Genomic DNA, 14,208 nt, shown 5'->3' with positions numbered 1-14,208 from the left:
TGTATCCCCATCCCGGACAACCACCATAACAAATTCAACTCCGGCCCCCTTCCACACATGCCACCTTCCTTTGCAACCTCTGCTCCTGTCTTTGTGCGTGCAAGTCTATTGCTGTCTTTTCCTCACTTGTACTCATCCCATGTTTGTGTTTTCCACAGAAAGGAAATGCAAATGTGCCGTTTCCCCACTTCTCTGGGAAACGCCACAGGGCGCTGGATAGCGAAATTAAACAAAGTTGCTGTGATGCATGTGGCAAAGTGGCAATAAAGTATTCATTAACAACCATTCAAACACTAAGCAGGGCAACAAGTGGTCAAGTTAAGAAGTTAAACAGGGACTTTATGTGGTAAAACCTCCCCTGGCCTTATATATTTACTAAACAAAAGAGCTCCTTTGACGGGTCTCGCGGAGCAGTGCATCTTGCCCAGGGGGAAACAGCATAAAGTGCATTTACATATTGAATGGCGTCACTTTGATGTCAGAGGAGTGGGTTAAAACAAACACAATCAGAGAAAACACCTATTATGTTGTATTTTAAGGGACTCTGGTCTCGGCCTATAGCTACATGCTCTATGTTCTCACGTTTGGAGGTGAAACAACAAAGATGTCAAAACCTTACAGAAAGAGAAAGATGATAATCTCTCCTCTACTTTGGTGATGTGGAGAGGAAGCAAGCATCTTCATAATTAAAGTTAATATAAATTGAAAATTTTATTTAGATTACATTTATTTAAAAACAATAATAATAAATAAACGTAATAAAAAAATAGTTGACTTCTATAATGTGATATATAACATATTATATTTAGTTGGAAATAATATTTCTACATTTAAGTGAATATGATTATTTAATTAAATTAAATTTAAAGCTACTAAATTCAGTCTTGTATTATCAAATCATTTAAATAACTCAAATAAATCATACATGATAAAACCAGGCACATTTAATAGAACATTTTATTTGATTAACTTTTAATTCATGACTTTAAGCCACCAATTCAGAGCTTATAAGTGCATGCATACATGCTTTTTAGATTTATATTTTTATGATCAATGTCATTCATTTCAAAGTTTATTTTCAACTAAAATTCAGCCGTCCTCCAATATCTCTACATGTTAATGTTTAATGTGTGCATGTGTGCTGCTCTGTGGCACAGTGTGCAAGGCACTCATTGATGAAAAATAAAGGCCCAGTGCCAGTCACAAGCCCACCCCCAGATCTCCCAGAATGTGAATGAACTGCTGTGAAAAGAAAGATGAACCCACACAAATGCCCTCTTACCACTCACGCCCGCCTGCCTGTTTGCCCTTCTTATATGGATGAACGTGGGGGAGAGACGACACAACAAAGCATCAACAACAACAAGGGATGTATGAAGCCCCGCCCCTGTTGCATTCCATCCCTCTGGACCCCTAGGAGTGCAATACGCCCCCCGACTCCTTGCCAATTCCACAATCCACAGGGAACTTAAAAAAAGTTGATCTTCTCACAAAGCCATACCTCCACCCATTTCCCACCAGGAAGAGGGGGTGGATCGTGGGTGGAGGGTCAGTGATGGAGAGGGAGGGGCCTGGCACTGCTTCAATGAGAGCTGATGAGAGCTCATCTTCTTCCATGACAATTGCCACCCACTCAAAAAGCACACAGCGTCGAGTGACTGAAGAACGCAAAATCCGCATCTCAATGAAGGCATCAAAGGCTCTGGATACAGAGGCGGACTCTGAGATCAACACAAATGTTGTGTCCTATTGGAAAACACTGGACAGGGACTATAATAGCCTGTGCAATCTAGTTTTCAGTTACTCATTATTGACTTTGTAAACAACTTACAGTGAGTTTCTTCATATTATATGGTTTAATCCACTGAGAAATGAGAATTGCATGATCATGACTTAATTACAGGCATTCACACTATAAATCAGCGAACTAAAGTGAATCCAGATCATCTCCAGAATCTAACTCTTAATCTGAAAGTATTTGAGATGGGCAGATCTAGTGAATATCTGACAGTGTGCTGATTAATAATGCCAAGCTCATTAAACAGAGCTTGCTCTTGACCCCAACCCATGGAGGGAATGGCGGGGGTATTGGGTTGGGTGTGCCTGAAGTGTAAATTCTTACACCAGATGCAAGCGGCACGTTGCAACAAAACACTATAGAACCACTGATCTATAATAGAGATTCATTATATATAGATGAGTCAATAGAATTCATAATCAATGATGCTGTCTACACTGGACGACGTGGCATGACACCACAAATCCCTGACCGTAAACTGCGGTCGCATTCTATTTATGAAGTTACTGACAAAATTTCAAGGGATCATTCAATGGTCCCTTTATCAAGTCCAGTGTAGACAGTTTATAATTGATGTGGCGCGGCACCACATGACAACTTTCGCAACCAGTGTGACACTGTGTAAGGAGAGATGACGGTGGATGATGGCGAATGATTTGGAGATCCTCAGTACCACTGAAAAACACATAATCTTGTAAAATGTGTGGTAAGTACTGACACTCCATAGTATAAACAGAGTACGTGTGATCGCCAATCTTGAAAAAGATAGTGAAACTAATAAGCGATCATGCATTCAAAAAAGGGGCGGGAGGGAGGGGCATCATGATGCCAGCGCAAAATTGTGATGTCTATCAGCCATCGGCAATGGACGATTGCAGCATCTATCGGCCCGACCCTACTGTAGATGTTATAACGGCACATGCTCTGCATTTTGTTTCGCATAAAATTCCATCTGTGCAATAAAATTATTGTAAAACCATATAAATTATATTAATGAAAACTTAACTCAACTACAAATTTTGTTCCCAGTATCTGATCATTATAAACACAGTGGTCTTCCCATTGGTTAAATCGCATTTTAACACTATGCTGTATCATAGCCAATGAGAGCACAGCAGCTCACATTCAGGATTTCTCCATTCTACAATGAAAATAAAATGGTTATGCAAGACGAATTATACAGTGGTTTTATACTAAACTCACAGACATGGTCAAATGCTGGCTAAAAATGGATTGAGAGACAATCCTCCGGTCAAGACCTAATTAAGACTTGTTAAAACTCACCTCTCACCCTAATTTTAAATAGCAGTATGAAGAACTGGGGTGTCTAATTGTAGTTGCAAAAACTTAATTCCTATTTGTAAAGATTTAGTTTCTTATTGATAGATAAAAGCCACAGAAATTCCCAGGGTAACGCTGTGTTTACAGTGAGAAAAACAATCCACTCAGTTACTAGGACAAGTTAAACATGAATGTGATTTCATGTGTCACTCTCCAGTGTGGCAAATACAACAGATGGAATGAAATAAAGAAGTGTGGATTGGCATCTCTGAGCATTCCTGCTGAGGAAAGATCCCAGTTTTAATCACAGCTGAGCTCTGACAGACGGCGAAACCCAAAACCCCCAGCAGCGCACAGGTGAGAGTCCAGAAAAGAGGCCACAGTAAATCTAACATCACTCTTCCTGTGAGAGCTAAAAGTGTGCACTGCTGCCGCCCCAAGAATGCTAAGTATTCAGCCTCACGGAGATTCCTCCATGTCAATGGATCAGATGAGAGAAGAGAAAAGAGAAGGGAATGAGGAAAGAGAAAAAGAAAGTAATAGACCTAAAGAGAGATGGAGAAAAAAAAACGCAAGAGAACCAAGACAGAGTGCAAGAGGATAATGTTAGTCATTATAGGTAAATAAACCAAATTATGACCCGCTGAAGGGGTTTATTTAGTAATAATGACTAGTTGACTGTAAAAAAATCCCTCTTATTTTATGGCTACTATGCAAATAAACAAAACTAACTGAAATATCAAATACTTACCAAATATGAACTATTAGTTTGAGTTTAAAGTATTTTATAATGTGAGAACAAAACAGAATATTTAAACTAGTACAGCTGTATAGGAAATCGGTGCCCTGGGACAATATACACTTTTTTTTACAAATTTTTTTATTTACCTTATAAAGCTACGACTGACCAATCAAAATCAAGTATTACGAAGAGCTGTATTTGACAGTGAACAGTCACCTAAAGATTTTGACCCCTTAAATTAATAAACATTAAGTGAAAATCCATATGGAGTTGATGTGTCTGTGTGTGTGTGTGTGTGTGTGTAACTACTAGAGACACTTCATCCTCACCAGGTGCCCACATAAACATCAATCTCCAGCATCTGTAGACAGACCAGCAATAAATGGTGTGGAACACACAAACAGACACTCACACAATCCATGACCCAAACTAAGAAATGAGGACCACCCATGTGACTTCTGATATGCAGATGTACATTTAAATACATGACATGCATGACATGACTAAAAGCATTCAGTACCAATAAACAGGAAATCATCCTCTCACAGGAAGAGTTCACTGACCTTCTTTGTCCACTCTAACCAAGATGTGGTTCCCTCCCCTGCTTTGCATTACTCTCCGTTACAATTTTTACATTTTTAAATAGAACGGAATCAGATTGGGGCAAGTTTTTTTTTTTTTTTACGTTGTTGGAGTTGGAAAGAAAATGCTGTCACGGGGTCTTTGGTTTAAAGTTGTCCATACCTAAATCATACTCTATCAAAAAAATTTAACTAACTTAAGTACACAAGTCAGCAAAATATATAACATTGTTCTAGTAGGTTTTTTTATATTTGAAAAAAAAAACCTTACAAAATTAATATAGTATAATATATAGACAAACAATGTAATATAATAAAAAAGGCTTACCTCTTTATATAAAAAAGTTTTATTTAAGCCAGTGTTTCTTGTAATAAAAAAAGACAGTACAACAAATATTAAAATGATATTTCACAATTTAAATCGTTAAATAATTGATTTTGCATTACAGTATTGAGCGTGGGGTAATTGTCAAGTGATTAATTGTCATTTTAAATATATATACATATACATATACATATACATATACATATACATATACATATACATATACATATACATATACATATATATTAGAGATTTCATGCCTTTAGCTGAGAGACTCATCATTTCACAGCACTCAGAAGCCTCTCCCTCTATCCACACACTCATGCTGAACCGGCTGACCTGGAACTGGTGTGAAAGGGTGTGATAATCCACTGACCTCACTCTGAGCACTCGCAGAGCATGCTCCGGTTTGTGAGGTCCATCTGCTGCCTGTGTCCTGATGAGATGCAAACAGGCTGCATTACGACGCAGCTTGCATGGTTTAGAGCAGAGGTTTTTTGGGAATGCGGAGCACGAAAGACATCATCATATCACTCCAGATTACTGAACCATGCCAGATTCAATGAGCAGTCAGATTCACTGATAAGGAGGTTAAATGTGGGTAAATGGTGTCAAACGACCAAAACTGTTATATTCCCCTCTTATAGAGCGGTTCTGTGCAGGTCAGAAGAATCTGATCTGATTTCTCAAAAAATGTCAGTGTGTTAATATGCACAAATTGGAAGACAAGGGTAAACTAACACACTTTTAGGAAACTTACTGTCCTTATAATTAAGTAAATTAATTAACAACACAGCAACAAAACCTTGCCTATTTTTATATCACCCTGCCAGTTTTAAAGCACAATCAGTCAGCCGACAAAAATCATTGATTAGATAAACTAGAAGTGTTCTTTGCGTCAACAGGCTCGAGCCCTTTGTGCGATTGGAAGGACTCTTCCGGTTTAGGGGCCAGTAAGTCCACACAACTTATCTTTACCCAGAGAAGCTATTTTAATACAGGACTATGACCTGGCCCATTTCATACGTGGAGGGCAGGAACACCCTCACAGGGTTAACGGTCACACAATCTCGAATGCCAAAGGCCCTCAAAGTGAATTGGAGCCTCCAGTGTCGCAAGAGAATGTTTTCCTGAAATCCGAAACAGTCTCAGAGGAAATGGCTTCAATAGAAAGAAAGAGAAAAGAGCTAGAGAATAAGAAAGAGGGACTCTTCCAAATGGCTCTTTTCCCCTTATCATCCATCTGTCTATTAATACTTATCAGATCTCCTCTTGAGATCCTCATGTGGTCGCAATGCCAGGTTTGAATGATCATTACCCACTCTAACACAATACGTCCAGTGTTCCTTCTATAAAAGCGGATACTTAAAGGCCTGGAGAACAAATCACTCTCGACAAACTTCATTTCCAATGACCTGATTTTACATGACAGCACCGAACTCTTTATAGAGATTGGATGACATCAGAGACATTATAAGAGGGAGATCACAGTCCACTCAAATCAAAATGAATGCTCAATAAAGCAGCTGCAGAAATGAAGTACCATCTTTTAATTAAAAGAGCCAAAAGCATAGCCTAGAACATAGAAAAATACTCTAGAATGTGCATGTACATTAGCTGGAAAAAGATATAATACGATTCTGCTGCCAACTTATTCCCACTTGCCCATAACCTGTCCATTTGCGGTCCTGTTCTCATCTTATAAGTGATATTTCCTTGTCTGGCAGACCCATGTGTAATGGCCTTAGCACATTAATTATAGTGTATTATGGCTGTATTGTGTGTATTAGTCAATGAGACGTGTAATGATCACCACCACTCTGGCCAAAACCAACCCCTTAAAACCAACAGTTATTTTACGAAATTAAAAATTATATTTGCAGGCTACTATGAATGCCACATGTTTGGCATCTAGAGGTTAACCACACAAGTAAAAATAAGCTAAGCTGGTATGGGGCTCCCCGGTTTTATCCAGTTTCCGACATTTTATTCTGATAAATGAAAAACTGGGTCAACTTAAAACTGTTACTTTTAAATGTGTCCACTAGCTAATGTATGGGTATATGATTAACACAGTAAACTGTGCTACTCATACACATGATAATGATCCATGCTCTTTCTTTATATGAACTGGAAAACCTTGTTAAAATCTTACATGAATACCAGTCTTACATGAATTAGTTCTGATATCAAGTGCAAAGAAACATAAGCCAGTTGATTCTTAAAGCAATCTTAAATATACCTTCTTTTGCTGATCTGAAAAACAGTATTGCTGCCTTTGTCATAAAACCAACCAAACTGTTCTGGTTTAAGTGTAAAAAATGGCATCTATTTAAATAAAACAGATACAGATAAACACATACCAATGGATTTTCAAAGCAAAGCAATGTAAAGTATACCTTCTTTTGCTAATTTGACAACAGTTGCTGCCTTTGTCACAAAATCAAGCAATCGGGTTAAAGATAAATGTTCTTAGATCAGGTAAAAAATGTCATCTATTGGAGCAAAACAGGATGCAAAAACAATTACCAAATTCCTCCCGATATCTGTGAATAGGTAGCGGGACAAGTTAAGCCAAAACTAGTCTAAACACCCAGTGGGGTGTGTGTGTCTGTATCTGTATGTGTGTGTGTGTAGTTGAGGGGGGTCAGAACCCCTCTGGAGGGAGGCTGGCGACACAGACTCTTACGGCTCTGAATCAATTGTGCATGCTGGGTCACCTTTCAAAGGTGGAGGCAAGAGGTGGAATTAAATCCTACATTCAAACAGCATTGATTTACATCTAATGAGCTGTGATTGTGGTCGATAACCCCCTGTTGGCTCAAAAATGCACTTCTACATGCACTATGACTGAAAACGGCATCTGGGTGCAGTCAATGGTTTGACTGATCATCACTGAATCAGTGTCATTCCATTTGCAAATACAATCCATTTCTACACCAGACCAAACAAGATTGGGTTTCTCCTAAATCTGATATGGAAAAGGCATCACATCTGCCACTGGTTTAAAAGCCTTCACTGTCGGCATCATGGGAAACAACCTTGATGAATTTCAACACAAGGGGGAAGGAAGTTGCAAAGCTTAAAGAACAATTAAGGTGTTATTTGATTTACTCTCCAAGTGGGGTGGAACTGCTTTACTAGAAAAAAGTGAGCTGCACTAGTGTAAGTGGGGGTCGCATCTTTGACCCCTTAAGTGGGTTGACAGAGCAAATCGATTTAAGGTATTATACACAGTCAGATGTTCTAGCTTTATGAGCCTCAAACGTGCTCAGTTTGGCTTGGTATACTTTTATCATGGATTTCCTGATAATAAAAGCACTGTAAAATGGAAAAACTGACAACGCATCTAATAGCGGTTCACATGTTGACAAAGCTAACTTCAACATAGATGGGCTGGGCCTTAGATCTTCAAAGCTTTGAGAACTATCCAAGGAAAGTTTAAGAGAAACGTTTCAATGATCATTTAATTCACCAAACTCAGATGAGAAGGGAGGTTTAAAATCTTTAAACGGTCATGGATTTGACAATAATTAGCACATTCCTGTTCATGTTGTGAGACACTATGGAGTGAAATCAGTAGGCCTGCAGCTTGGGGTGGACGACAGGTTTGTCTTATGATGAGGTATGCTGTTGCTCGCCAAAACCAATTAAAAGCGCTAAATGTAAGTTTGCCTCGAGAGCTCAGCGACTGCAGAATCCAAATACTGCTGCGCCCTGCTTAACAAGGCAAGCAAGTAAGCAACGACTCAGCTTTTTCCTAAGAGAACGAACGAAAATGGCAAATCCATGACCTTTTCAACCATAACCACAATAGATCCTGCTGAGAGCAATATATTATATGAACAATTTAGACATCACAGAGCTAATCAAAGACTGTGGGTTGTGTAAAGGGACGGGTTCTAGCATAGCACCGCTTCAGGAAGTGAAGCAATTCCTGAGAGAGCAATATTTGAAATCATTCAAAAACTACTGGGTCTACAAACAAGCTCAATGGAGTGTTAAATCCATCTTGATTAAAGCAGAAAAAAGCCTTGAATAATGAACTGTGCTGGCCAGCTTTTGTAATTAAGTCCACAAGTGCATTCTGGTCTGGGACCCTGAGCCTTTGGCAACCAGGGAAATTGCTCAGTCCCTTCTCTCAAATGGCTGATCGCTGGATGGATCTCAAGCAATGTAGTAGTCTTGATAATTTAACTCTACAAGATGCTTCTTAAAAGCCCAGACACAGCCTGGCCAATTGAACTCTTAATGTTCTTTTACTGCATCAGACTGTAAATGTTTTTTTAAGGAGCTTTATTTGTAGGTAAAAGCGTGAATCTGTGAGAGAGTTCAGGCCATGTTTGAAAACATTAGACTCATATGCCATCATTTCATCACTTACATCTAACATCTCCTGTTTTGCATCTGCTATTGATTATTTCAGAAATGTACTTAAAAACATACTTCCGAAATAATTGAGAGGGCATGTTTGGTTTTCTGTACATTTCTCTGACCTGTGTTGAAGTTTCGAAATGATTGTTTCTTCAACTCTTGTTTGTGTTTTTAATTACTCTGTTCCAGAATGAAAGTGAACGCAGCTGGCTGAGAAAAATCTGAGACGTTTGACAGGAAAGCCATTAGAAACACACAGACGGTTTTAACTCATTCGGTGTGTGGTTGGACTGGAGAATCCATCTATGCAGTGAATTTCCTCATGAACCAAGAACATTTATCAACTCATCAAATTCAGTCATGAAAACCAGAAGGTAGCACATGAGGAAATTAAATTCCAGAACATTCACACGGTTCCACACAAATGCCACAGGCCACACAAATTGAGCTGAAGCCAATCAGAAATACTTTCTTACCTTTGAAGGACAAGAAGACTCGAGGGGCATTCTGAGGTTCGCTGTCCGAACCCAATGTTAGGACAGATAGAGCCAGGAGAACCTGAACTGACCATAGACTGCCCGAATGCATGGTGCAGCCGTTGAATTCAGAAAGACACGCTTGAAGAGGTCACTGGGAAGAAAAAGCACATTATTGTAAATTATATGATGTCACTTACTGCTTTCCAAAGTTAAAGGATGCAAATACTTAAATAAAAAATTTATTTTGGTATTGACTACGGAGCAAATTCAACATTTGGCACACTTTTGCATACCATAATTTCATCAAACACTGTAGTGCACTGTACAGTGCATTCAAATTAATAAACTGTCATTCTTCAAAGCATAAACATGCTTCCTTTCTATGTAAATTAGATTCATTATGGTTTACGCCTTATTCACAAAACTGCTGCTCACCTTCAGCTATAACATTTTTTTACTGCTCACAGCAGCAATAGCTTATCAAATGAAAATATACAAAGGAAAAGGAAAATACATGTTTAATGCATTCTCTTATTCTCTCAGTGTCATATCCGAAATCTTGTTCACCCATATGTATTCCATTTATTTTCAAGTTCCACATGTTTTATCTCTGGGCTCCCTGCTTTAATAAGAGAAGCTAAGAGGCCTTCTACAGTAAACATTTCACCAAAAACAAGGGTTTGGTTACATTTGTTTGAAACATGCAGCAAAAGGATATTCCCCACGGGAGTATGTTGACAAACCTCACTGCTGCCACATAGTACATCTCTTTCAGACGGACAGGAACAAGGCTGCCACCCAGAGAGGGGCTGCACTCATTCTGCTCAGTGGTAGCGTGACACTTAATCTTAAAAATGTAAATTGGTGTGTGGATATATCTAAAATCAATGATACCATTCCCAAAGCCACACGGCATTGACATTAAACACAACTGCATGCGTAATACCCTTTTTCTTAATGAAAGAACAAACATCTTTAAAAACTTAAAAAGTAGTACTAGCGGAAGACGATCAGTCCAAAAAAGCGCTGCCTGGCCGCACAGCATTTATGAGTGGAAGCAGCTGTTCAAACCTCAGCTATTTGCAGGCAATTTGTTAACTGTCCGGCTGTTTATCTAAAATCTCTGCCTCTTTACCTCACACAAGCCAGTGAAATTAAACAACAATTATATGAACACAAGTGCACACAGACACAGTTGGAGGCAAGCAATTATGGATACAGTCTTACAAATACAGTGAAAGAATAGATCAATACATACACATTTTTTATATTACGTGAAAAATTGCGGGATAACAAGAAACATTCAGGGTGTTGCATTCAAATCTCATTCTTTCAGTTACACTTTTGATTTATTAATGTTTTAAACTTAACTCCCACTTAATAGACACTCTTTTAAGACTTTTAACCACAATAAAATATTTCCTCAGCTACCACATTTACACATATTATTAAATTGTGATTTAATCAATTTCAATACGATGAGTTTAATTGAAGAAACTTATAAAACACTATGAATGGAATGGGCTCTTCAGCTACTCATAATTCAACCAATCGAACTTGGCTTAGAAATTGAGCCTTCCTGGACGTGCAAGTTGTCAACATTCATAATCAAGTCTTATGACTGATCAACAGGTCAATTGCCCTCACTTATTTTTATGCAGTTCTTGCTTTCTACATTCTCTTACCCTGTTTGTATACCCTATATTATCAACATGTACAGCCCATGTCTGCATTTATTGTGTTTGTTTATTGCTAGTTTGTGAAATTGTTGTGCTGTTTGTTTTGTAAAGGCATGTACTCTGACAATGCATTTTGTTTCTTTTTCCTGCTACCCAGCAGAGCAATGAAAATAAACGTATCTGACTCAATCATCACTGCCTATTGTGCTGTTATATATACAGGAGCTCCAGGATAGCTCAGTGTATGGATAACTTGTGTTAGAAAAATGCTGGGAAACAGCAAGAAATGAGCTGTGCAAAGAACAGCAGAGTAGTCTCGCAGTGGAGAGCAGAAATCAGTGACAATGCAAAGAAATATAAGGTTATTTGTGGGCATACAGGGATATTATCAGCTGTTGTGGGTAATGCAAGTTCAGAGAATGTGTTATTCTTAATCTAACCAACATGAACATGAAACATCAAGCAGTTTCTGTGGTGTGACTTTACCTTTTTACTGATTCTATACATGAAGTGTTTAGCACCACATTACATTCAAGTACTATGTGGAATACTGTACTTTTGAAAATCAATTTGTCACTATAGACAATCATTTAAAATTAACTTTTAAAAGTGATAAAATGGTGATCAGTTAAAAGACCCTTGATATCAATAAGCTCATCTGAACCTAATTTCTTCATGTTGACTAAAAAGTCAGTGGATATGTTGTCAACTACCCATATACAGCAAGCAACAACTACATTAATAAATCAAGAAATTACATTTTGCATAACAGAAACCTGGATTCAGCGCAAAGCCAACTGAGTAAATAAAAAGTTGCATTTAGATACAAAATCTGGACGTTTAAATGTACTTCATAATAATAATAATAATAATCCAGTCCAGTGTTTACCTGCTTGCTCCAAACTGTCTAGAAGAAACTTTGAGCTGAATTCAAAGAATGAATCCAGGAAATGTCTGAGTTCTGGTTTATGTTTGTATGTCCCAGGTCCTGCAGTTATAGTGAGGTCCAGTCCTTATCTCTCTGAACACCTGAGCGCGGTGTGCTTCTTCTTCTCTATTATGGTGTTCATTTGGTACAGTTCTTATAAAATCCCTTTGGATATCAAGCTAAGACGCGTTAGAGAAGCGTAAAAGCCACCTGACAACTCCGCGAACAGCTTCAGCGCCGTGACTGCTCGTCTGAGTATTTCCAAACAGAGGCACACTTCTACCCGCACTCATTCGCTCGCCTCAAATACTGCCTAAACAGCCTGGCAGGTGGATGCATTGTCGCTCATTTGCATACGGCACGCCCATTGGGTGGGACTTTACCTTAAAGCACCGCCCCTTCAGCGCGAGCTGGCATGATTATCTTCAACGCATTATAGCGAACTGTCAAGCAGTAGTCTGGAGAACACTGCTGAATGCGATTACATTCATTAGGTGGAGTAAACTCGATAGTAAGAATTCACAATTCTATGTGGAACGCAATATTTATGCATTTTCATAACCCCCTTAAATGAGAAAAATATCGCATATTTTGCATATTTGCTGTTGAATAACACAATAAAACTACTCTAGCATACATTTAAACAAGAGTTAACTAAAGGCTGAATTATGTTATAGAGACAGGGATATATTTTTAATATAATAATAGGCTTGGGGCAAGTTATCATTGTGTGTCATTGTGTGTGTGTGTGTGTGTGTGTGTGTGTGTGTTTCAGTAGATTTTTGTAGCCAAGACATTAAAGTGTGTGTCTATACAAAAACTTTCAAAAATAAAACAACCCAGACTCCCAGAGCCTATTCACTGGCATAAAGAATGTAACAACTAGCCATCAGTCTCTCTCTCTCTCTCTCTCTCTCTCTCTCTATTAACATATTTATTATAACATATATTGCAATGTACTATTCAACTATCTATCGATCTATCTACGACACGGGACACTTAAAACACTATTAGTAGGTCTATAAATGAGAGCAGTGGACATTTCCCATGGCCAAAATATTTTATTTGTTTACACATTAAAGGTCTAAACATGAGAGCATTGTGCAAGATATGCAAGGTTAACTTCAGCGGTTTCACTTGAAGGACTGCATCGGTGAAAATCTTCTCTCTGATAGTAACTCTAAGAGCTTTGAAAATCAGTTTTGTGTGACACTGGAATCAGTTCTGCTGCTTTTTTCAAACAGGCCTTTGTATTGAAATGCATAAGCAATGCAAAGCAATTACAGTTAGAGAGCCTCAGGTTTAATTTATACAGGGCCATTTGCACACACACACACACACACACACACACACACATTCAAGTCCTATCAGCTCAGCCTGTAAGCAGAAACGCATTCTTGTATTAGGGAGTAAATGTTTTGCGTGTTAATACATGACACAGAGATTTAGATAAAAGGCATACCAATGCTTAAAGGTTGAAAAACTACCTGTACAAGATTTACATGCAACTCATCTACTCATCTGAGAAGCTTAAAAAGAAAGACAGGGATGAGTTTCTGCTCTCTTTGATGTAAGACATGCAGTGACATAACTTTACGACATCCATCTATTGGAAATGAACGTGTGTGTCTTCCTTGATCAGTTAATGTGATAGCAAAATTGTTCCACTACAACACTCAGACTACTTGAAATAGAGAGTGTTGAACCCACGAGGAATGCTTGGGAAAACCTCTGGGAGGAATTAGGATGGATTTTGTGGTATGTAACGTACATAAATACAAGGTAATGTTAAAACACACAGATGGCAAACAAAGTGGAGCAATCTAACATGCTACAAATAATGCACAGTTTGCTAAATTAAAACAAATATATGTAATATTACTACCAATAAAATAACTGTTTTCTATTTGAATACATTTAAAATCTTATTTTAGCAGACGATGTTTTTCAGTGTCACATGGTCCTTCAGGAATCATTCTAATATTCAGATTTGCTGCTCAAGAAACATTTCTTATTATTAT

The 14,208-nt window shown here is 38.2% G+C and overlaps 1 protein-coding gene across 1 annotated transcript in view; it reads right to left on the bottom strand.

Annotated features, from left to right (window-relative positions):
• The window catches only part of LOC128022154 (semaphorin-3F), a 60,347-nt gene extending 47,863 nt beyond the window's left edge, over nt 1–12,484 (bottom strand). The window contains exons 1-2 of the mRNA XM_052609442.1: nt 12,149–12,484; nt 9,578–9,731 (exon numbers count right to left, since the gene is read on the bottom strand). Of these exons, the coding sequence (XP_052465402.1) occupies nt 9,578–9,689 (112 nt within the window). The 5' untranslated portion in view covers nt 9,690–9,731; nt 12,149–12,484. The remainder of the gene's footprint in view (nt 1–9,577; nt 9,732–12,148) is intronic.
• Nucleotides 12,485–14,208: the final 1,724 nt, after the last annotated feature.

Source organism: Carassius gibelio, chromosome A11 (assembly GCF_023724105.1).
Source record: "Carassius gibelio isolate Cgi1373 ecotype wild population from Czech Republic chromosome A11, carGib1.2-hapl.c, whole genome shotgun sequence".
Classification (NCBI taxonomy): domain Eukaryota; kingdom Metazoa; phylum Chordata; class Actinopteri; order Cypriniformes; family Cyprinidae; genus Carassius; species Carassius gibelio.
Note: the sequence above shows the minus strand (reverse complement) of the source record. Positions and strands in the feature narration are given on the sequence as shown.